At 40.6% G+C, this 25,771-nt stretch overlaps 1 protein-coding gene across 5 annotated transcripts in view; it reads left to right on the top strand.

Annotated features, from left to right (window-relative positions):
- Positions 1–25,771, top strand: part of garnl3 (GTPase activating Rap/RanGAP domain like 3) — a 97,665-nt gene that overhangs the window by 638 nt on the left and 71,256 nt on the right. Inside the window, exon 1 of one of the 5 annotated variants that reach the window (XM_023298817.3) lies at positions 20,516–21,272. The exons of the other annotated variants lie outside the window; for them this stretch is intronic. Within the exon in view, the coding sequence (XP_023154585.1) occupies positions 21,223–21,272 (50 nt within the window). The 5' untranslated portion in view covers positions 20,516–21,222. Of the gene's footprint in view, positions 1–20,515; positions 21,273–25,771 lie in introns of those variants that run through there. 5 annotated transcript variants of the gene reach the window in all.

Raw genomic sequence — 25,771 nt, 5'->3', positions numbered from 1 at the left:
CTGTGTCTTTCACCTTGTGCACCGCTGATTTAACCGGGATCTACCGTGTGTGAGTGCGCGCATAGATAAGGAGCAGAGGGATGCCCCCGAAACATTATGTATCCAAGACAGTGTAACCGCCTCTCATGTCCTCCTTTGTTTGTGAAATGTCATCCTGGTGCCTTTTTGTTCATCCTATCTTTTTGTCTTTCTTTTTAATCTCAACCCGTGTGCGTTTCCACGTCTTATCGGACCGTGGGTTGGATGCGTTACGCACGGATTCATTTTGTCTGCACCTGACTCTGCAATATTGACAGAGCTGCCAAGTGGCAGGACGCGGTCCATCGTCATTTTATGGCCAAAATCAGGTTCTGATTGGACAGTCCAGTAACCACAGTCTCTGAGATATGTCCATTCTGCCACAGAGGGCTGACAACATACAGCTTTTAATCCCCCACCACCAAAACACACCCCACTGTGGATGATTTGCAATGAGATCACTGGATATCCAGAGGCACAACCTGTGAGCTGACACACATCCTGAGGAGACATGAAGGCAAACAGACCACATAATGTGCAGCTGATGTGACTTGTTAGAACCGGGGTTTTGGAGGAACCTCCTGCAGGTTTGGGCCTCCTGTGGGCTCCTCTAACACTGAGTGACGTGCCCAACCCTGCTCATCCACCAGGCGTGTTGCTGAGGTCTGCACCACTAAATCGCTGGTTTGCTCAGTGGTTTTCACTTTTACTGATGTTACACCAGTTCCTTCCTCTTTGCATAATCGCTCCCTTGTCCACAACACTCCCTAGCTGGGAACTGTTTGTTAAGTAATTGCGACAGCAGTTGTGTTAGAGCATCATCTTTAGCACATAATATAGTCAGTAGATGTGTTTTCATCAGGGCTGCAACTTAGGTATTTTAATCTGTTGATTATTTTCTTGATTATCTGCTTGGTCTGTAAAACATACATTATTTTTTGCGTGTTGTTTTGAATGTCACTTACACATATGTCTGACAGTTTTAAGGTCAAACCTGAGCTTTTGTGCCAAATTAGCCTGTTGGTACTTTAAAGGGTAACCCAGTGTTGCATCTCCACTGCAGGGACACAAAAGCAGTCATTTTTGACTTTGTGGTTTTGAGTGTGAGTGAAAAAGAAAATCAATTTTCCTTGAGGCCAGGGTGACCACAACATGCAGAGTTTTGTCCAAACAACAGGATAAAAACCCAAAATATTCTATTCACTCTCACATAAGACTGGGAAAAAAGAAAGAAGCATTAAATGTGTGGCATTTTAGCTTGAAAAAATTAGTTGCTTATAGATTTTCTTTTGCTGGACGGATTGTTGTTGACTCTCCACTTTTCATCTTGACTTTATTGTAGATTATCATTCTGGTCTTATCATCTCCCCCTCCTCCCACCTTCACTCTAATTTCCTGCTATTTCAGACGGTCTGCGGAGGTGTGCAGCAGTGCAAGATTAATCATGAATCTCGCTTCATTGCTCTTACGGTTGATAACTTTGTGTCTGTGTGTGTGTATGTGTGTGTGTGTGATGGTGAGACTTGTGTGCTGGAGATATTTGCATCCAGCCTGCCAGGTCTCACTTTTCCAATAGAGGCATGTAGTCAGGGTGCTCAGTGTAGGCGGGGGTTGAGATTCGGCCAGCTTTGTGCCAAGCACTTACTTTCAAATTACACATCCCGTCTAATTAGCCTGATCTATCCTGCGTAGTGAAAGAGCTTGTTCCATTTCTGTACGCTGTGGACCCAGAGTCACATTGTAGAGCTTCCTGGCACTCTGTCTCTCAGATACTAGCAGTTTAACAGACAATCAATCAGAGTCGGGCCTGAAGTGCAACTGCATGGGGAAACAGATTCGCTGCAATACTGAGGGAATAAGAAAGACTCTCAAGTATAGGTCTGCAGCTGTGTGTATAATTCATGTTACTGCGGAGATGCATGACCATACAGACCCCAGACACATTGTGACGGCTTCATAAGGCCGGTCACTGTATGTTACATACATGTTCTCATGTGCATGATCGCATATACTCCCTCATGCAAACACCGGCTGAAGTGTTTCCATATGTTTGTCTGTGGATGTATGTCATGAGGTAGCTTTATCTAGACATTGATCTGGCCTCTTTTTCTCCTCCAGGCCACAGACAGTCTCACTGTGGGAGACATGTTCTAGCACTTTAAAGGACTCTCTAGGTCAGCAACTCATCATTGTTTTATTATCATTTAATCAGATTATTATTTTCTCAGTTGATTGATGAATTGGTTAGTCTATAAATCTAAGGAAGTGGTGAAAATAGCCTCATAATTTCCTGACTTCCAGTGGGACATTTTCAGTCCACAACCTGAAAATATTCAGATCACTACAAAGCAGCAGATCCTCACCATTACTGTGCTGCAACAGATGAATGCGGGGCATGTTTCCTAGACAGCAAATGACTTGAAAGATTGTCAGAATAGTTAATAGGCAGGTGATTTTTTTGTGGGTCAATTAATCAATTCATTATTTCACATCTAGAATCCACAAATCCGAGCTAATGGTGTAAAGCTGTCATGATCCAAGCTAATCTCGAGGAGGTAATCCGTTTTGGTATAAACACATCACATCACATTAACGTTTCCGACTGTGTTTTGGACACTGCTCCATCGTGACTAAGCCTTATCTAACAAAGTCAGCAGACTGCCGGTTGGCACATATTATCAGTGACAGCGGGTAGCGGCCAAGTTGCAGGTGAAAGCAGAAAAGTTGGACAGACCACTGGAACCAATTACTAGGTCATTTTCTTTTGCTGTGCCGGATTCGCTGGTTGAGAGACGCAGGTGGTTGCACATTTTTTCAGCTAATGTATGTGTTCGTCATGTACAGTTGTGTTTGTGTGTGTTCATGTTTGTTCCCAACTTAAAAGGGAACTCCACAGAGTTAGCACTTTTGCCTGTGCTTGAAAATGACAGTGCAGAGAGGCAAGAAATGCAAGAAAAGAGAAGAAGGCAATGAGGCAGTAAAGTTCTGTTCAGCCGGGACTTGGACTGGGAACTGCAGTTCTTTGAACGGCCTCTTGATGCTGGCTCCAAAAGTGAGTGAATCTCCACAGAACCGCATGTTAAAATGCCCAAGTTTGCAGCAGAAAACACACGTTTACAACCTGGTACAAAAACCTTTTCAGGCTCTGTAGGTGATTTCTCTGTTCAAGGCAACTGTACAGGGTGAGTTTTTACGTAATTTATCCATTTAAACTATATTAGGTTCTACATAAATAAAGATGTGGCCATGTTGAGTGACAGATGGGTGCCTTATTTCAGCAACAGGCTTCTTTTGGTTAGTCTCAGCTCTACCTCTTTGCCAATTTTTGGATGAGCCGGGAGTTAGGGTTAGATGGAGTCAGGCACTGCCAAGATGGCAACAGCCGGAGCCACCAGACTGAGCTTCAAAATGGCTCTTCTGGAAACATATGGGTGACATCCCAGAGGGTTCATCCATCTTTATATGCAGTCTCTGCTGTTCATGTCATTTGAACCCACGCGGCAAGCATCCTAATTCACTTGGCTATTAAATTGCCTGAAATCCACCAATTAAACACATGATAATCTGTTTAAAGGCCTTGGACGATACTTCATATGTGAAAAACATTTTCTGTCTCTGGAGAGTGCAGTATGAAATGTGGAGACACAAAAGGCTTCATACAACATTTTCCACATTTGAAGTAGTTCTATCCAAGACCTTAAAACAGATTATGATGGGGCCAGTAAATGATGAGGAGTAGGTGTTTTAAATTCACACCCAAAGGCTTCTTTTATTTTCAAATTGATGCTGACCCTTCCTCATTTACTACTTGAATATTAAACTTTTTTTTGATTGTTTGTTTTACTATTTCTTTTCCTCAACTGATTCCAGATAAATGTACTAATTTGCCTTTGATGCAACTGCCACCCCGCCAACACTGCAAAAGTCCCCTTTTAGTTTAACATATGTAGAGCATGAATAAACAAAGGCATTTCAGTGGTATTTTGATTTGAAGTTTGTGTAATTTTAAATTTGGATCAGTTGTGAGTTGACCCCAAATTGTGGATATTGTAGGCTCCAGGTTTTAACAAGAAGAACAGAAGAATTCTTCATAGAAAAAATATATATTTGTGCTTCTGCTGCATCAGTTTTGGTCCACCGTGACTCTGGCAATGTTATAAGAGCGCGATGCTAATCAGTGGAGTAGTCTTTTAAGAAATATGAGCTTATTATGCTGATGCATAAGCCAGCAAACACAAAGCATGCCCTCAAGTCTGGAGCCTGACAGAGGAAGACCTGGATATCCTCCAAGAACAACAAATCCTAAGCTATTTAGAGTCGTTTTCTATTATTTTCCATAACAATTGCGGCCTGTCTCTTTGTGAAGTCCGCCTGTCACCGAACTCTTGTCTCTGGCTTGTCTCAAAGCACTTCCAGACAGCATCGGCTAATCGTGCGTGAATGAGATTAGGCTACACGGTGACACTTGAAGGAGCCAAGAAAGCACTGGCTCGACTCTGACCACAAACCTGGCAGAGCATACATTACTCAGACAGACAGTGCCAGAGAGACAGAGGGGGATGATGTGAATGGTCATTGCTACGAGACATACAAACCCTGACCGCAGGAGGAAGATGCTTTCTGATGAAGCTAGTGTTAAAAATCACTGAAAGACAGCAGCATGCTTTCTATGAATCCAATGGCAGCATCAGCAAATTCAGATGGAAACTAACCTCATTGCATGGAATCTTTGGGGCTCTCATCAATCCTTTGCAGAACATTTGTAGTTCATTTAAGGAAAGGCATGTGCTGGCGGAGAGCAGCTGGAGTATGTTGTTGGACCGTGAGGGAAGAGAAACCCATTTATCATCAAGGTAACAATGTGTGATTAGAACATGATACTATGGTTTGATTTTGTAATCAAGACCTAACAAATACATCAAGATAAGGTGCCTGTTTGCAAAGTAGGCAGGAAAGATTAGGTTTGACAGCATGGATTTGTGAGTTTTGAAATGATTTCATTAAGTTTGCAAATGTCTTACTTTCTATGCTTCCATTCTCTTCTTAAAACGCTTCGCGCAACAAAGCAACAATGTCATCACCGGCAACTGCAGCCACATTAATGGAGCAAAAATAGCTCGTTGGCGGGCTGCACCTCTGACAATCTCTTTCAGTCGCTAATATTCTCATCCTCCTTTCTCCCTTAACTTCTCACTTTAGAGGTTATTTGAGAGCATTTGCTTTGAAACGCTATCAGCGTCTTCATTAACCTTGCCCGCTGCCAAACCCACAATGTTTTGTTACTGCAGTTGCCAGGGGTTTTGCTGTAGCTTGCTGCTTGTCAGATTGGCACAAGACTGGATCCAGATGTAGCTGGAGTGCGCCGTGCTGCGTTCACGTGCTTTGTAAATGCATGGGAGAACGAGTTGAAAGCACATGTGCCTTTCAAATAACAGAAGGAAATATGTATTAGGGCTTGTCTTCTTGTGGTTTCCTGGTGAAGCTTTTACAGTAGACTTCAAAGCTTTATGTGAATGAAGAACATATGTTTTGAATGTCAGACATGTTTTCACGCAGTTTGTGTTTAGATCTCAGAATACACAAACAGACTCTTGATAGATGGGAGCATATTGATGTGCTTTCTAACAGACAGAGCTGAAAGTAGTTGTGATGAGCTGGTCTGCTGGGGTCTCCCTCTGCGTTACAGTCTGTCATAAAGCACTCAGCAGGGATCTGGATTGGAGGAGAAGCTGACATTCTTGCTGACTTAAGGCGCTTCTCTGCTTCGCATACTGTAAATGCCCCCTGTACATATAGTTGTATGTGTTTGCATTAGGCAAGAATGAATGAAGAAGTAGAAAGTCACTTTTAATTCAACATCTGAAAGGCGTAGGGCTGCCACTAATTGATATTTTCATTATCAGTTAGTCTACAGATATTTTTTATCCGTTAGTGTTTAACAATACCTCTAAATTAAATGGCAAAATGTGTTGTTTTTTGACACGTGGAAGTGTTTTCTGGTGTGATGCATCTGTTAAGACAGCTTGTGCATTTGTTACACACCTCTGCAGCCCCCTGGCCTTGCAGTAGCAGGTCTTTTGATGGTGCATAGGCTTCACTGTTATAATTGTCCACACCGGAGAAGGTGTGGATGAAAGGCATGTCTGTTTGCATTGTAAGCCCTCTTTTACCGCCAGAATTCACAATACTCTCATGGCAGCTTATGCCTGTGCACTTTATCCCCTAAATGTTAATTATTTTATTCATGGAAATGAATGAATAAGAAGACCTTTGTTGCAGGGAGTAAAAGTTTGGAAACAGGAAGTGTGTTTTTTTTCCCCCTTATTTAAAGGTCCCATTTGTGCCACTTTGAGCCAGTTAATGAAATCCTCACATGTCCCCAGAATATGTCTTTTAATTTTTCAACTCACCCTGCGTCGGCTGGGATAGACTTCAGCTGCTATGCAACCCTAACGAAGATTAAGCGGTGTACAGATAACGGATGGCTGTATAACCCCAGTTCTACGTGGCCTGTTTTGGTGTCTGTAGCTTTAAATGCAGCTACGCTGCTGCTGTCCACACCCCTTTCAGGAAGAAGACTCTCTCTGCGTCCGTCATTGGCAGCTGGTCACATGCCAGCCAACAGAAATGTGTGTGAATGTGTGAGACCAGTATTTTCTGTCGCCTCTTTCGCTATAAGTGATCAGTCGGATGCATGGAAATATCGCTGAATTCACACAGCTGTTGTTTTAAATTATGTGTTTGATGAATTTTTCAGATAAGACTGTGGCTATAAAATCAGTAGTGTGGGGATGCAGAGCAACAGTATGGAAATGGATCTAAAGTAAGTGCCAGTTAATACGTAGTCTTCATGGGCTGAGTTTCATTCATTATTCTACACTCATTGAGTGTTCTGACAACAGAAGGATTAGTTCAAGTTTTTAAGATATAGAAACACCAAAAAATTGATTTGCATGGATTTTGAACAGATTTTGCACGTCTGTGGTTTTGCTCATGTACACCAGCCGCCTCTGTCTGCAGATTTCTGCTGTTTTGTTAAGTCATCACCTGGTGTCCTGCTGACAGATGTCCTGCTGTCAGATGTCAAGGTCACGGTAACAGGGTCAGGGTCTTCTGTTTACAGCCATAAAAGGAAGACAACCAGAAAATATTTGACAAGCTAGAACCACCAAGTTTGGACCTTGTAGATTTAGATCTGTGTTCCACATGTTCTTCCTCCTTGCCTGAACCTGGCATCTACATTACCCACTATGCAACTTGACTGCTAACATTGTGGCCCAGTTTTACGCGTGTTATGCTAGTAGCGGCTAATGTGGCCTCAAGCCTTCAGCAGACATGAGCAACGGGCTCAACTGGTCTGATAAACTAATTCTTTCTAACTCCACATCCACAGATTTTTTTCATTTTCAACTTCATGCAGCTCCCTCTGCAGAGACAATCGGCTTTATACAACTTTTTCACATGCAGCAGATGTGTAGTCAAACTTTTATATGTTAAATGGTCTCACCATTCCTGTATATGATTAATCATTAATGAAAACAGTCTGGACTCATTGATTGATCAACTGATCATTTTGTCTTTAGAAAGACTTTGCTTCCAAGAAACATATTTGCATATGCAATCTGAGTAGTAAATGATATTATTGTCACTTATCTGATTGTATAGAGAGTTAGAGGTGGGAACAGTGTGCACAAGGCTGGTGCTGCACTACTCAGCTGTACAGTCAGTCCTTCAGTGAGGTCTGATAAACACTGGACTGTAATCACTCCCATATGTGGCTGCATAGCTCAGTACAACCCAGCACAGTTCAGCCATGCGCACAATGCAGCGCACCAGGCTTTTTTAGACAGAAAAATAGACTCAAATTACTAGAAGAAAAAATACAAAACAAAAGAAAAGAGAGAAAAATCCCTCACTTGATTACAACCCTATGTAAACTTTTACTCTTCGACTAGAACATCTGCTTCCATTTAGGGCTTTAAGACATACCTACACATTAAAATGCACTGTGCACTGCTCCAGGAAAGCTTGGAGGCTGGAAAAACATTTCCCATTATAGTTGGCTGGAATAAGCCCAGTGTGGAGCGAGTTGTACTTAAAGTTGGGTACTGGTTGAGATGCGGCCACCTCGAGCTCAGCCACAAGCCACATGCATACAAGTCTCATAAGCTGGGGAGGGTTTTCTTTTTTCACAAAATTGTACAAACTTCCTTTTTTAAACCACGGTCACTGTCGAGGGTGACGCAAAACGAAAGTGAGCGTGTGTTGAAGTGCCAGAAATTAGAAATGAAAAAAGATCAAAAGAAGTCTGCACAGTATGGGAACAGCCGGAGTGTACACTTGATGTACGTTGCTTCATGCCAGCCCACTGCCCCCATCGTAACCCTTGAAGAGCGATCTGGGAGAGACACGGGAGGAAATGGAGCCTGCGAAGGGTTATTGTTGTACATTTTTACCCTGCGGTTTTACAGGAGGCCAGCCAGAACCTCTGCTTGGTTAGAGGGTGAGCAACAGAGCAAGATGTGAAAGAATGAAAGAGATGGATTTGCACTGTGAACGCATTTGCAGAGACATAAGGGTTGACTTTCAGGAGCGATTGTAAAGATGTAGCTGAAATTAAGTTGTTGAAGTGTAGATGTTCTTTTAGAAAAGTGCTTAAAGGGACTTTCCCAAACGGTGGACCTCCTACTGCTGTAGTGTATGCATTTTATTGCATGTTGCTACTTTTACTGAGGTATTCCGAATAAAGAATGTATTCGTTTTGGTTTGCAAATTTATGTATGACAGAAAACACATGTCCATACTGACAGAAATGCACAGATAAATGCACTCTCCACTCACTTACCCAGCTGATTACTTCCTCAAACATTAAGACAGTTATTGTTGTATTACAAGTTTCACAAATTTCCCTTTGAAAATATGCAAATGAAGCACTGTAACATTTGATTACGAGTAATTTGAGTACATTTCCTGAACAGAAATCAGAACTTTGGATAAAGCAAAGTTCAAAATGATTGCTTCATTTTATTGGTATATTGGAGCCAAAGGTTTTTACAGAGGGAATTTTTCTTTCTATCACTTCATAAATCAGAAAATACTGTCAACAGGCGGAAATAAAATCCATATTTGCCATGTTTTAAAAAAAAAAAAAAACCATTATATAAATCAGAGTGTGAATATTATGTGAATTGACCCCTCTATAAAATGCTTTAGAATGTAGATAGAAATGAAATTTACATGTTTGGTGTCAGTAAGTGCTACTGAAGTGGAAATTTCTGGCTCAATGTTTGAGATTATAGCTTTGAAAGATAGGTATTAGATTATCTACACATGCAAATAGACAAAGTGTAGTAAAATACACATCTAAATGTGTATTTAGGTTTCAATTTCTTTCCAATAGTCGGTGATAAGAAGTTCAATGAAGCAAAATCTCTAAGCACCACTCACAAACAATGGTGTGTAGAACTAACATTAAGGTGTCGATCATCCTCAGAGTTTAAAAGGGAACTTGCAGATTTGTTTACAGCAGGAATAATGTTTATCCTGCTCACTGTCTTAGCTTTGTATACTAACATTCACTTATGTGCATGACATTAATTCTAGATATTACGTATTCAGAAAGCAAACTTTTGGGGTTTGATGATGACTCTAGTTGAAAAAGTGGGTATCCGAAGTTATCACAGTTTATCTTGTGGGGAACATGAACAAATGTATGAAATTACATGTAAATGTATCACATTGATCAGCCACAATGTTAAAACCACCTTCCTAATATTGTACAAGTCCTCCTTGTGTTGCCAAAACAGCTTTGATAGGGTGAGACATGTAGACAGGATCTCTGAGGATGTTCTGTGGTGTTTGGCACAAGGATGTTGGCTGTGGATCCTTTGGCTGCTTCGGGTTGTGGGGTGGGACCTCCGTGGATCTGGCTTGTTTTAAGGCTCATCCTATAGATACTGGATCAGAATCTAGGGATTTTGGAGACCAGGTCAATATCTTGGGCTCTTTGTTGTGTTCCTTGAGTTGCTTCAGTGCAGTTTTTGTGGTGTGACGGGGTGCATTGTCCTGTGGGAGATGCTTGATCTGTAGCAAAGTTAAGGTGGGTTGTATGTGTCAAAATACCCTCTGCATGAATGCCTGGACCCAAGGATTCCCAGTAGAATGTTGCATTGGAACAAAGTCACTTTTCCTGTCAGTGGTTTAATATTATGGGTAATTGGTGTAAATAGCATGCCACTTCTGCCAGACTTAATGGGCCATGTTGACGCATTTTATGCTTTTAGTGTGTTATTTCGCTGTTAAAATGGCACACTAAATAGTTAAGGTGAGGGTTAAGATGACATAGAGGGTGTTATTCATCGAAACTACATATCCTGAAATGTCATGTCGAAAGCAAATAATGCGAATCCCAACATGCAAAATTACTGGGCATGTTATTCATATTCCATTTTATGACACACCTTTATTAGGAACTCATGTACCCCTGCTTATTCATGTAATCAACCAGTCGTGTGGTAGCAGGGCAAAAGATCACCTTCAGTTCATATTCATATCCAACAACAGAATGGGGAGGAAATGGGATCTCACTGACTTTGACGGTGGCTTTTTTTTTTTTTTTTTTTTTTTTTTGAGTGTTTCTGGAAGCACACACAATAATCTAAATGGCTTGAAAGAGTGTTAGTTCTGCAGACAGAAACATTTTGGCAATGAGGATAAGAGTGAGTGGCCTGACTGGTTAGATCAGATGGAAGAGTTCCTGTAAATGTCAGAATCTGCGAATACACAACACTGACAACCTTGACACATATGGGCAACAGCAGCAGAAGAACATGTCAGGTTCCACTCCTGTCAGCCATGAATAGAGAAATCTGAGGCACATAACAGGGCAGCTGAAGACTGGACAAATGTAGTCTGGTCTGATGAATCTCGATTTCTGCTGAGGCTGCAGATGGTGGGCTCAGAATCTGTCGTCAACAGCATGAATTCATGGACCCAACCTGCCTTGTGTCAACAGTCCAGACTGCTGCTGCTGCTGCTGGTGTAATGGTGTGGGAATGTTTTCTTGGCACACGTTGGGCCTCTTAACACCAATCAGTCATGGTTTGAATGCCACCACCTGTCTGAGTATTGTTGCTGACCACAGTTTACCATCTTCCAATGGCTGCTTCCAGCAAGATAATGCACCGTGTCACAAAGCAAACGTCCTCTAAAGCTGGTTTCCTGAACATAACAGAGAGGCTTCTGCAGTCAATCAGCTGATCTGAATCCATTTAAACTTTCAAAGGGGATAGAACTGACAAGCTAGCTGAGAAATTTGCAGAATGGTTTTGAACATTTTGCAGAATCAAAGCAACAAAGAATTGAAGAAACTATACCCAGTAAGTATCTGTTTTTTGATTTCCTTCCCATTTGACTGTGATAAATACTAAAACCACAAGAGGGCAGACTGTTCCTTTAAAAGCAATGATACGATCATATGTTGGCAAGATTAGGGTTGAAAATGGATTTAAGAAAAGGTATGCACACAAACACTACTCACATTTTGAGCTTTTTTGATGGCACAGAATACAAGAAGATTAAACAGATGAGTTAAAATTCACCAGCTTTTGTTTGCAACTATTTGAAACGGTGTAGAAATGCCTGATGCCTATGACACTGGCCATACCTTTCCACTAGGAGGAGTATGTGCATTAAGAAGCAGTGACTTTCATGTGGAGAGCAGGTGCAGTAAAGGGCTTCATTCACAGGCAGACAACCAGCCGACTGTGTTTCTTTGTGTTCTGTAACAATATAAACTGTCTTTGCCCATCAGCAGCCTACTAATGCAGCTCTCTGTGCAAACTCATATTCAGTAGTTACCTGGTCTAAAATACAATGTTAGTGTGAAACAACAGCACACATACACATGTATCTAAAGGGCCAAGGGCAGAGTGGTGTCCAGGGCCGGTCTGATCGTTACAGACAAAAGGTTAATTCACCCGATCACACTTAATGAGACCGCCATCGTCAATCGCTGCAACCTGACATAGTGACATTTTGCAGAGGCCACATGGTGACCTGCTGGCATTTGGGAGGCTCTAGAAACAAAGAGGGCAAGGTCTGAATCCAAATCATCCATGTTTGTGTGTGTGTGTGTGTGTGTGTGTGTGTGTGTGTGTGTGTGTGTGTGTGTGTGTGTGTGTGTGTGTGTTGTGTGTGTGTGTGTGTGCGCATGTGCTAATGTGTGTAAATGAGTGCCAGTAGACAACACAAGAGAGAATTACTGCAGCTGAATGTTTATTGAAAAATGATTTCTATAAAATAGTCTGAATCCCTGATTGTCAGAAGAAGTATTCTTATCTTTCACAAAAGTGAAAGCAGCAGCAATATAAAAATCCTCCTTTACAACTAATGATTAATTTTCTCTAATTGTCAATTCATTGTATTGTGTGTAGTGTGTCAAAATATATTGAAAAATATTAATCTGAATTTCAATATATAATATAATATATGATATCTTTCTATTAGAAATTCATTAGCTTTTAAATTAGTGATTCTAAATTGGTTTTCCGTCTCTTTGTGTTGGTCATGTGATGGACTAACAACCTGTACTCTCACCCAGTGTCAGCTGAGATAGGCTCCAACCCCACAATGACTCTTTACAGGATGAAGTGAATATATCTAATGCACCTATAGTTGGATCTTAAAAATGCTGGTTTTATCCAACCAAGAGTAAAGTAAGAGATATTCAGTTTATTTTTTAAATCCTCACTTTTGACAAGCTGCAACCAGTGGATATGAAAAATATGAAGACATGAAATTGTCTTTTTTTCTGTATGTATTTCTATATTTTTTCTTTTACGTTGCAAATAAACTTAAAAACAAGTAGTGTACATTACTACTAGATACAGAGGAGACAATATTATTAATATAAAGATTGAATAGTGGAGGCCCCAGGATTGAGCCATGTGGGACACCTTTTGCAAATTTCACAAAATCTGATATAACATCACACACTTCAATCACTTTTTTAAAAAATAAGGCATGATCAGCTGTATTAAATGCCACTGAAAAGTTGGGGAAAAATAGATGAACAGTGTTTGCTTTTATAAAAAGCTGTATTATTATAATTTAAAACAAAGGCGGCAATAGTACTAGTGCCGTGCTGTACTACAGAACATTACTGGTGTATACCTAAAGTAGAGTGTGCTATGAGGAATGACCTAATCAGTTTTGGTCAATTTCAATCAATTACTAAATCATGAATCATTTTAATGTTACATTTGACATTGTGTAATGTAGTGTAATTTTACACTGGAAAAAAATTGAGTATATCACCTTGGTACACAGAGATGAGTTTTTAGGGGTTTCATCAACAACCAGAGAAATTTTCATTTTTTACTGTCTGATTATTCATTGCAGATATGAACCATCACAAATAAAAGTTCTATATTCAAATGCTTAATTATGACAAAGTACAGAAGCAAAACTGCAGTACGTACTTAATATTAAAAGTTCTTATTCTGTAGAAAAAGATCAAAGTGGAGCGAGTTGTAAATACTTTATATACACTCAGGTAATTGTGGGATGATTAATGGAAGAAAATAATTCATAAAAAGCTCTGCTGCACAAATGTCTCTGTGTGTGAGTTATTGGACAATTCAACCAAACAGTTACTGAAATGAAGCATTTGAGAAGTTTAAACAGGAAATCACTCTTCAGAGGAACTACTGGAACTCAAATCTGAAAATGCCCAAAGCCAAAGTATGCAATCTTTTAAAAGCATTGTATTTTTATGCCTATTATTGGTAATGTGTCAATCTAAAAAGCATAATTGTTTTAGGAATCTTGAGCAACAAAATGTACTAGCTGCTATATGAAATGTAGTGGAGTGGAGATATGAAATGACATAAAATGAAAATACTCCTTGAGTAATTATTTAGGTATTTTACACCACTGTCACAAACCTTAAGCGTGACCTAGATGTGCAACATAGTGTAGTACAGTAGGTGAATGTTGATAATAATCAAATGAAGCATCCTTCCTGCTGCAGGTTACATATTATCCACAGACAAGACAATGACGTCACAGTAGATCTGTTGATTTGCATGTTGCGTTTGGACATGTGTAACCGATGAAGTCCCCCACTGAGATGATGTTTCTAGTTGCATGTCATCTACTTTGCTTAAATTTGTTTTTACTCATTTTCATACATCCCTAATAACAGATGAGAGTCCTACCGGATCCAGTGTGGTCTAGCATCAGTCAATCTAAACACATTGTAAACTTTCAGGCAGACCCGTGTTTATCCTGTGCGTGGGAAAGGTGCTGTGGTTTACTCTTCAGACTAAAGGGCCGGAGTGGCAGCTGTCCAGAGAGAAGGCGGGGAAGCTGAGAGGGATTATCGCACTATTGAGTCGAGAGCTCCTGATCTGCATCATGCAGCTTCGTGTACTGCAGAGGCTGCTGGTGCTCGTGCATATGCAATTAGTGTACCTGTGCACTGCACCCTCGCTGGCATGGACACATGGACTGTAAACCCACACACTACAGTGCTTACACCTACGTTTATATCCTGATCTTTGAAGCTGCATTTGTCTGGGGAGCAGACAGCCTGAGATAGTCCGGCACTGCCAGGTCCCACACAGATGAAAACAGGGTGTTAGAGGTGACCTCCGAACCAATACTAAAGTGCCCAATAAATACAAAGAATAATGCTTACCAGTCATTATGACAACTGACAGGATAATGCAATGTTTTGCTGTGAAACCTTGAATCCTGACATTCATTTGGATGTTTGACGTACCGCCCACCTAAACATTGCAGGTCAAGCAACCCCTCAACCCCCCAACCTCTATGGCAACAGCAGTCCTTGATGCCAGTTTCCACCCTCAGGAGAACAGTGCACCCCAACACACCACAAAAACTGCCCAGGAGTGGCCCGGTGCCACAGGACATCCCCAGAGGTCCCGAGTCCATGCCCCACTGGGTCAGAGGAGTTTTAGCAGCATAAAGGGAACCAACACAATATTAGGCTGGTAGTCATAATGTTATGCCTAATCGGTATATTTGTTCCATAAAAACAGATAATCAGCTGACAGTCTATGCACAAAAATTCTGAACTGATAGTTATGGTTCACTTGTCATGGAGTTCTTCTGAATTTGCCACATATTTGCTGCCCTAGAGCAGACTGCTGCTTCTCACAATTTGGATCCTAATTAAACTTTCGAGTCCCAATGTGAAGCTTTTTTTTTTTTTTAAACAAGTAAAGCTTTTCACTGAAGTGTTTCTACCAAAACACTACATGCACCCTCGAAGCCTAATAAACAAGGATTTGCAGACCTCATTTTCTTCATTGCAAATTGCACAGTTTTTACTTTCGACACGTACTACAGCTGCCCTTTCAAACTACATCATCTTTCATACAGTTGGGACTTTGTCATAACATTGCAACTTAAGCTCTTGCTCATATATTTATGGCAGTCTGTAGTGTGAAATGACCCGCCATGTGTCTGAGTGCTCTTGGCAGCTCAAGCCTATTACGTATGCAACGTATCTTCAGTTGTGTTTGTGGGTCAGAATGTCTAGAAAAGCCAGCTGGCTTGCATAGTGCAAAAGGCAACTGCATGGCTGGAGACATGTTGGTATTTTTGACATACTATGGCACATTCCAAGTCTGTACTTTGGTTACATCTATGTTAGCATGCTAGCGGTCTTCTTTGTTGTTACACCTCCTGAACCATTACTGCCACCTACTGTTGATCAGTGGAACACTCCTAAATATATTACTCACTGTTGGTAATTGTAATTGTCAGAAACTCCACCTTAAATTTTGCTGTGGATCTGGATTGTTTTCCTTAAAACTGGCAAAAGAGCATTGGCCTTCACAGAGTACTGGGCTCTCCAAGTGTCCTTAGACATAGTTTCTTTACAGTTTTGGTTCAAATTCCTCATTATGCTTGTCTGTATTTCCTGGCACAACAACCATGTAGACTTCCTCTTCTCTGTCAGTGAAGGTTACATTCCATGAGAATATGTTTCTGCATTTGTTGCCCCTGTTTGTGTTATTATTATCAAGCTCTGGCTAAGTCTTACCCCAGTCCTCTGTGTTCAAGTCTCATGGCACGCATCGTGAAAAATTAGACAAATAAAGTCTCTCATCATGAATCTAACACTCCAGAGCTAATCATACTGAAGGTTTCATGAGAAATGCAGCTTGATTACATCACTTTTAATGGTGCCAAAAGCAAATCAAAATAGAGATTTTACAGTAGCATGTAGTAGTGGTAGTAGTAGTTGGTCTGTGATATTGTGCATTAAAATTTAACAACCTCATGCTCCGTGTGACAAAGGCTGCTGACTTTGATTAGCTATACACCATTAAGGGCAGTTGAAATTCATATCATATTCAAAGAGGACAAATTCTAGCTTTGGATGTTATGCATGTGCACAGAAAAGAATCTCATTGGCTGCAATGATTTTTAATTTGTCCACTATAATACATGACATTTTTAGACAAATGTTATCACAACATCCAGTTTGATTCCAACTGATGAACTCAGCATGTTACCCCTTGTTGTTTGTCTGCATGTTTATTGTCTGTCTAAGCTAAAGCAAAAATGGAAGAAGAAGACTTTGAAAGTCAGCCAGGTGGAAGAGCTAAATCGATTAGTCAAGTAAACATGTTGACCACTGAAAACAGAAAAGTGATCAACTACACTCTATTGAGCAGAGTAAATTTGGGGTATTCGAAGTTGTGAAGGCACTTTCGTCACTCTTTTTCTGACATTTCATGAGCCAAACTGCTTAAATCCAGCCAGTAAATAATCACTAGAACAACCGATAAAGAAGTTTAGCTGCAGCCAAGTGCATGCTGTAAACCATTTTGTCATGTATTTTTATGGGTTCTTGCCTTGTAGGCATCAGTGGGTTATTTTTGTCACCTGAAGCACACTATTGTTTTCACATTACAAATGTTCTTTCTTTGCATAGCAGGCTTGTTGTGTGATTGCCCCTCGGCCATATTAATAGGCTGATCTTTGAAGAGGAAGTCTTCCTCATTCGCACTTCCCTTGGTAAGAGTGACTTCATAGGCATTTGTTAAAAAAAGCTTTTATGCAAAGGCCATGGGGCTTGACAAAGTGTGACACTAGGGTGGGAGAGTGTGAAGTTGCCTTTATGTAACATGTATGACTGCATATGTGTGTATGTGGGTGTGTGTGTCAGTGTGGGTGTGTGTTTGTTATCAGCCGTTGGGCTCTAATTAGAGGTGGGGCTGTTCAGGTATCTCAGGTCGGCTGGTTGTAACTTGATCCCGACGTGAGAAAGCTGAAGCCTTTATTTTGTCTGATCTCCTTTCAAAAGGTTTCGTTCTCCTGGAGGCTTCAGGCTGTTGCAGATTACAGCTGCATTTCAACACGAGCTATTTTTGAAGGTAGTCACATTCAGAGAGAGAGAGAAAGAAGCGAAAATGCCATGTGTGTTGGTAGCTTTAGGTGTTTTCCTGTGGTGTGGCGTGCCACAGAGGGGGGTTTCTACTGATTAAAAATTGATGAGCAGCTGAGTGCCGTGTAGCCTGAGCCGAGCATTCCTGCACTCTTTCATGTTGTGTGTAGACTGAGCTGGAGACACAGGCTGTGGCTGGCCTATTGTGGAGGTATCAGATTTACCTAAGCTCACATTTCATCGGCTGTGTGTGTTTGTGTGGCAGTGAATGAGGAAGACAACACAGAATCAAGAATTATAGGCCATCTTGACATGTTTTTTTCTCACATTCCTCTTTTCTATATGTGTCCTCCTCCTCCTCGGTGTTCACTTTTGCTTCCTTGTGTTTCTCTCTTTCCTTTTTCCCCATCTTGTAGCATTAAGAAGTTAAAAGATGGGTTAACATTTTTTTCACAATATGCTTGATACAGTTTACTCCAAAGCAGGCTGTAATTGTTCCTCCAGTCCATAAAGAGATCTATTCGTAACACGATTACCATGTAAAAGATGACGACGAAAGTCCTTGTTCTGCGCACAAATGCATTTTTATATTCAGTCAGAGCTAATTGAAATTGAAATTCAGCTGTCTGACTTCAACAAATCAACTGGGTATTGTTCATAGATGCAGTATTTTTGGGACCCATTGTCTCTTCTTTTCCCTTTTATCTTTCCAGCTCAGCAAGGAAATACTATCAGGGGAAATTAGAAGGGAAAAATTCATACAAAAAAGTAATTTTGGAAGACACTCTTTTCATTTGAAAAACTCAAATTACATGTTTGCACAGAATCTAGACTGTGGAGTTTGTACTCCTTCGGGATCCCATTAGGAAGGGATTTCCTCACGGCCAGTGTGAACAGAAAGAGCAATTACAGCCACCAAATCCTGTTTCAATGTACATATGGGCATGTGAATGTTGTTGTAGCACAAAGATGTGTTGTTGTAACAGAACTAGTGTTGTATTTAACATCTCAAAAAGCACATGTAGCAATGTATTGTCACCTTTGTGGTATGACCTCCGATTAATTTTATGCAATTTGCATTTAAACCTAATTTTGAACTGATGATGTCTTTCAGTTTTCTTGATTCTGTTTGAAGTCTCACAGAGCCCAGCCTTAAAACATAAAAACTTCTAATTTTCATATGCTTTATATATGTGGTTCGACTTTATGGCACTTTCTTTGCAATGCTGCACCTTAGAAATTCTAAATAAGTCTATTTGGACTTCTGTTATTGGAGTTTTAGAACAGTTTTTAACATCTAACAGAGTTTGACCTTATTTGATGACATGCTATACAGTATTTCCTATATAAATGTACTTTTTAGCAACATAAAGGAATCTATATTTGTTAATGCATGGATGATGTTATGCATACATAATGAATATTTCCTTTTTGAGCCATAATATTAATGACAATTGTGATAGGTGTTTCTTAGATTTGTGAACCAAAGTAGGCTCTAGTGTAATATCAACTTATCAACTGTCAGTCTAGCACTAACAGCAGTACTGCATGATTAATTTGCTTTCAGTCTTTCCCATTGTTTTCACACGTGCTACAGTCAGGTCTGGTGGGACCCTAAACATAGATTAAGTCAAGCCAATGTCAACAGAACGCAAAGGTTTGTTGTGGCAGAAATGGTGTCTCAGGTTTCTGTCCCCGTGAATGTTGTGCATCTCCAGCAGCGACTGCTTGGTGTCGAAAAACCCAAAGTTTAATTAAAGGAAGGCAGAGAAATGCATAATGAAGAGGTTAAAAGGGAGCCGAGGGAGATGATGAGAGGAGGGAGATGCATAAAAGAAAGAATGACTTCACCTGCAGTTGAAGGGATTGACCCAGCAGAGCACATATGAGAGATTAATTGGTGAGGCCAAAAAAACGCAAAGATCAATGTCTGCTTTTAGAGAAATGTTACAAAATGGTCTATTACTTTCTAAAAACGACACTTTTTTTGCAGGGCTTTGTAAGTAACGGCTCATTTACTAATGCTTTGAGTTTCAGTTACTATCCATTGATAAGAATATCATTTTAATTGCGGGGCTGTGGAAAAATCATTGGTTAAACAACTTTTTATTAATGCAAACTTGATTTATTAAAATAGAATCCAACAGACCCTGGATCTTTGGGGCCAGTACTGATTTTAGGAAGTAAGATATCCTGATTGCAATATATTGGCTGGCCTTGTTTACGTATATGTTAGAGTGTTTGAGTAATATCAAAAGGGGAAAATGATGAGTCTTTTTTTTATTAACTTTCCAGCAATGTATGCAACATACTAGTTAGCAACTTAGCATGCAGACACTGCTTGGCTCCGCACCACTGTCTGCTCAGTACTGTGATACGTACTCTGCTACATGTGCTGCAGACAGAGCTGAGAGGATTGTAAAAATGGGAGTTGTAGCTGCTCTGTTGGACAGACTATGTGATGACACTGTTCCTAAATGACCCAAAGCACCTTTTTTTCCCCAGCAATATGTTCCATACAAATAAAGTTTTCACATGAGCGTCATATGTGACAGGCCAGTGTCAACTAATATCGGCCCCCTGATATATCGGTGGAGCTCTAGTGACAACTACTTATTAATTACTTTAGGTGTACAATTTAGTGCCCCTCTGAAATACATTTTGTATATCTTGTGTTTACTGTGATACAGATCTATCTGTGATAGGCCAATATTGACCAATAATATTGGGCAACCGATATATGATCAGACTCTAATTTTTTAATCATTTATTATTATTATTATTATTATTATTATTATTATTATTATTATTAATAATAATAATAATAATAATAATAATAATAATAATAATAATAATAATAATAATAATAATTTATAATAATAATAATTTATTAAAAGATATGATTTCACACTTGGCAGCTCATTGGAGAGTGATCAAGCGTTTATTATCACAGTTGGCCTACCACCAAACAGAAAGGGGAAAAACATGCCAGAGGGATTTTTCTCAACCTGGCAACCCAGAAGTTGTTTTTTACTAATGGATGATCAATGACACGACATGAGTAAATGGTATGGGGTATTAATGAGGCTATTAGTTACAACTGATAATGCCTTAATGAAGGATGACTGATTAGAAGAGGTGACTACCAAGCCTTTTACCATCATTTTAAGATAAATAATTCGACAGCGGGAAGTACAAAGCTGATCGGACCACGTTCCACACGCAAGAAAAAAATAAAAGAAAATGCACGTTTGAATTCCGCTCACATTTCCTTTTTCATACGGGATGATGCGGAGCGACCATGATCCTCTGAGTCCTGCATCCTGACATCACTTTGCGCTCCAGGATACTGAGAAGCTGCGCGTAATTGACGGTGATGTAACAGCAGCAAGAATAAGCTGCTCTGAATGGTGCCTTTTGCTCTGCAGAGCCTCCAGCAGGGGAAAAAAAAGAAGAAGCCGTGGTGACTTGAAATGCACCACTGATGTGTGTGTGAGTGAGGGAGAGAGAGAGAGAGAGAGGGAGGGAGAGATCACACAGTAAACACAGCTCCTATGGCACAGTCGTTCCGCTTCATCATCGCGCATTGGACAGTTTTACGCGCCGAGAGGAGAGAAGATCCGGAAAGAGTCGGACCACCAGTCGGGTTCTGATCAGCTGTTGTCGGCCGCGGTGATGTTCTTGCGCTCTTAGCGAAAGGAGAAACAGACCAGAGGGAGGAAAGACACCGGTTTGTTGTTGTTGTCGCCTTGTCCGCTGGACTGACATCGCATGGGGACATGAACAGCGTGGATCCAGCCTCTAACAAACTGTTGACTTTCAATCAGCGGTAAAAAAAAAAGAAAAAAAGCCAAACCGAATCCTGCTCTTTTTACCTGTTTGAATGCATGCCACTTCTCATCTGTTGAATGCACAGCTCCTCTGTCGTCGCTCTGTCATATCCCTGCACCGCTGGCATATTTTATTTTGCAGCCCCGAGCAAATTTGGACCAAACACCTGCTCCTGTGTACAAAGCATTTGCTGGTGCCTCATTACACCGTTTGATCAGCTAATTGTGCTGACAGTTCAGGTCGAGTTTTTGATACTTTTATGTATCCTGTGCATGGTTTGTCAAACTTAGCGCCACTGAATCTACAAGTCTCCAGTTCTTGGAAGTGTTTGTGTTTGTTTCAGCTTTTAGTTTTATACGAATGCACCGGCTCATTCAATGGAGCCGCCTTCCTCCAGGAGGGCAGATATTACAGTATGTACACGGAAAAATTATGAATTATTCATGACATGCTTTTCAGTTCAAGGTAGAGTGGAGGCGCATGCAGCTCTCGGGCGGTGTGACAGGGACAGAATAACCTATGTGGCCACACTGAAGGCAGGCATCTGGCTTAGACTGTGCAACTGAGTTCAGATGTAGTCCAAGGTTGCTCTGTAGCAGCTCCTTTCCAGCCTCTTTACTGAGGATGGATGTGAAAATGCCACTGCTGCAGCTCTTTACCAGCTTTAAAGCAATGCTGGGGAGCTTTGGGCTGCAGTGACAGCTGAACACTCTATAGTAAAGACTCTTATGGCGCTCAGCTGCCAAAAGCAAAGCCGCCTCTTTTGCATATTGCACCATTTGTGTGGAGAGAAGAGTCCTGGGAGGTTTCTTTCAATCAAATATGGTTCTTGTCATGTTAAATTGCTGTTATGAATGATTCTTTTTCCATTCTGCGTGACAATCATCTGCATTTTCATCTTCAAATCTTCTACATCATTGTTGCAAAATTACTTTGTGATGCTTTATATTAGGAATAAGTCAGAGGATGTGATAGAAACCTGTGTGAGGGGTTGGTATTTATTCTGTAGTGTGTCAGTCACGGCAAATGTGTTGAGGCTTCACACAAATTAACAATAGCTAGTCTTTGCATGGAAGGAATTCAGATTGGATAAAACCGCAAATTGTTTTAAAAGCTTCTAAGATTCCAAAAGATGTCTTTCATTGAACATTTTGTGGCATAAGTTCGCATCTCTGCAGTAGTTCCACGAACTGCAGCAAACAACTTTTACAGTGTTTTTCAGATGTGTATGCATTTATGACGCAGCCTATCTTGGAAAGCCTTGTTTCAGAGCTTTGTACCAGCTGATGGGTCAGTGTCGTCCCAGAAGTCTTTTCTTCAGCTTTGTTCCTGTGTCTGTTGGTAGGCTATTGCAGCTTTTGGGATACTTTTGTAACACAATTTCAAAAACAGTCACTTCATGGAGTGTTTAAGGAGTTGTACTCTGTTTCATTTAGCAAAAAAAGGTTTCTTGAGCGTCAGTATGAGGTTTGGTATGACGGCTAGAGGCGTGATTTATACTTCATATTTCACTACTACTGTATGGAGCACCTCAGTGGCCACTGTCCATTGTCTTGTGACAGAAACCACAATTTGTAGCCTTCCCGCACTCCATTACTGAGGGCAGCAGTTGAGAAATGAATATCCATTTTTACCTCTTTCTGTTTCCAAGCTACTTCTCTTCGGTTAAAGCTTTCAAAATCATTTTTTCTTTGATGAACAGCCGCTGCGCTGCTGGAAAGTGAACGTCTGGACCACTGTGGCACAGAGGTCAACGTATGATTTTGAAACATATGGGCGGCTTTGAATGCAGGATAGTGATTTCAACTGTGTTATGTCTTGAAAACATGTTGTACACCATGTCAGGAGTATGAAATTTCTGGCAGATCTATGATCAGTAACAAGCATCTACAAAAACACCAGTAGCTCAAATGCTAACGTGATGAGGTATAGGCTATGCCCCAAGTTGCACTTTGTCTTTTTTCCTTTCAGCGTGTAGCACAGTTGCTTATACAAAGTGTGTGCTATTGCATGAAGCATACATACAGTTCAAGCTTAAGGTTATTTTACCATAATATTAGGTAATAAGCTTTAACCACCTCAACTCAAACTCATATATACTCTCACATGACATCGTTTTAAGCTATGCAGAAGATCTTGGTTTAGCAAAGTGTGGTGGCTTCATATTACAGCTAAAGAATCAGTTGGATTCAAACTGAAATTGCAATTTTAAACAATGCAATTAGCAAGTTGCTAAGGCTGCAATTTAACATATAGATTACTCAGTGTGTCGGTTGCAGGGTTTTAACTGTTGTCCATGGTTTTGCTAATTCACGCTGTCCTCCGTGTGTGTTGGTCTCACTAGTGATGATATTTCATGTGGTATTGCTTCATTGCATGTCTGAAATGTATTACACTGTGATCACTGAAATGAAGCAAACGTTCTATCATGAATCAAGCTGCAATATCTGACAGAAATATTGTGATTAGATATCCATCCATCCATCCATCCATCCATCCATCCATCCATCCATCCATCCCAAATCCAGCATAAAAGGCCTAGTGTGAAGGATTTAGCTGGCTCTTACCGCAGGAAGGGAATATTAAATTCATAATTATGTTTTCATTAGTGTATGATCACCTGAAAATGAGGATTGTTGTGTTGTCATTACCTTAGAATGAGCCAAAATCAGGTCCTCCTCCATATTGCACTGCCACGTTTCAACGTTACAGTAGGCCAGAACAGACAAAGCAAACACTGCTCTACAGAAGGTCTTTTGTGTTTTTAGGGGCCATTGTAGGGTTTCCTACATGCTTTGAAGGAAAGACGAAGACAAAGGCTATTCAGCTGGTTGAAATCTGCAACCTCACTGCTAGATGATACTGAATTGGGAACATGATTGCCTTTACCCATTTTCATGACAAAGCAAAAACATAATTGAGGTACGGTTTAAGCCTTAGTGTGCTTGGCTGCAGTAGAACTAGAATATCTGGTGGTGCAAACACCAATCTGATTCTGAAAAAGTTCTTTTTTTTGTTGCTTTGAATCCTTGTACATGCTGTGGGCTACTTAAAATCTGGATTTAGCTTCCCCACCGTGTTGCACTGCAGCAGCTCTTGTTGACAGGTACATGTTCCTCATCAGATTCAAGGCACTCTACTCCCTCAGCTTGTTCCACCTCTTTAATAGGTGTCAGCACAGCTTGAATGTAGCGTATCTGTTTGGTCTGACAGAAACCACCTTGAGCACAAACAGCTCTTGGTGCACAACAGGCTGCACCTCCTACATGTGTTAAAATACTCTCATTTTAAAAGTGAAAAAGCTAAAATTGGACAATGGATGTTTTCCCAAGTATACAAAACACCTTCTCAGTCTGGCAGCAACACTTTTCTTTTGGCTATTATCCAGCCAACTGTTGTGGTTTTGAAAAAAAAGTGTGCTGAAAATGCACAATTTAACTGCTTTTTATTGCACATTTAAGCTCAAGCCAAAAATGTCAGACCAACAGGTTATGAACCAAGAAGTTCTCTCTTGAGCCACAGACAACTGAGAGCTCTTGTTGATGCACATGCAGTTTTAAAACAAAATCACTATATCATCTGTTTTCACGTATTTGACTCATCTCTCAGTTCAGTCCTAGCTTAGATTATCCATCCATGGGTACCTTTAAGGCATCACAGGAAGCCCTGAACTCATGAAGCCTTTAGAGGAGATGAGCTGCACCAGGAGAGTGGTTTTCATTCAGAGAGTTGGTGGGGTAATATCACTTAATCACCTCCCCCAGAGATGTAGCCCTTTTTATGACCTCCTTCTCAGAGAAAAAGTGAAGGGTAGGAAAGATCGGGTGCCGAGACAAAAAAAGAGGGGGATCACATAAAGGTAGAAGCTGTGATGGTGTACATGCTATGATGAAGCACCACCCTAATCACCTCAGAGCAGAGGAGGCAAGGATAGAGGAAGGAAGCGAGTAAGCAAGGAAGCAGTGATGGATGCATCCTGTAGTACAGATGCACAAGTGCGTTCTTTAAGTTTCAGTGTGCATTATGTATTAACTGCCTCACTCTGCCTTCATCTCCTCTGTAGAGACACAGAAACCTGACCGGGGAGTTGGTGGAGACAGAAGTCAGAGTGGGGGGATGATGGGAGGCAGGGGAAGGAAAAAGCATGGAGGCCATACATAGACAATTATAGTGATACATACTAACACAAGATATAAAAAAATATACAAGGTAAATAGGTGGTAGACCCCTACCATGCACAAATACAGGCAGATTCCTGGAGCTGTAAAATCAAGTTTTAGGCAATAGGGTGATGCCTGAGCAGATCTAAAATGGTATTACAGATACAAAACAATGTCATTGTTGGAAAGTTAACAAATAGTGACTTTATCATTTTTTCTTTTAAATATGTTATATACGCATCATTGGTCGATATGTCCATGTTCACTATCGGTCCCCAAAATCTACTATCAGTCGGGCTCTAGTTGTTACAATGTGCAATTAAATTTTTTCCCATTT

The sequence above is a fragment of the Amphiprion ocellaris genome, chromosome 17 (genome assembly GCF_022539595.1).
Source record: "Amphiprion ocellaris isolate individual 3 ecotype Okinawa chromosome 17, ASM2253959v1, whole genome shotgun sequence".
In the NCBI taxonomy this organism is placed as follows: Eukaryota; Metazoa; Chordata; class Actinopteri; family Pomacentridae; genus Amphiprion; species Amphiprion ocellaris.
The sequence above is the reverse complement of the archived record's forward strand: the minus strand, read 5'-3'. Positions and strand labels throughout refer to the sequence as shown.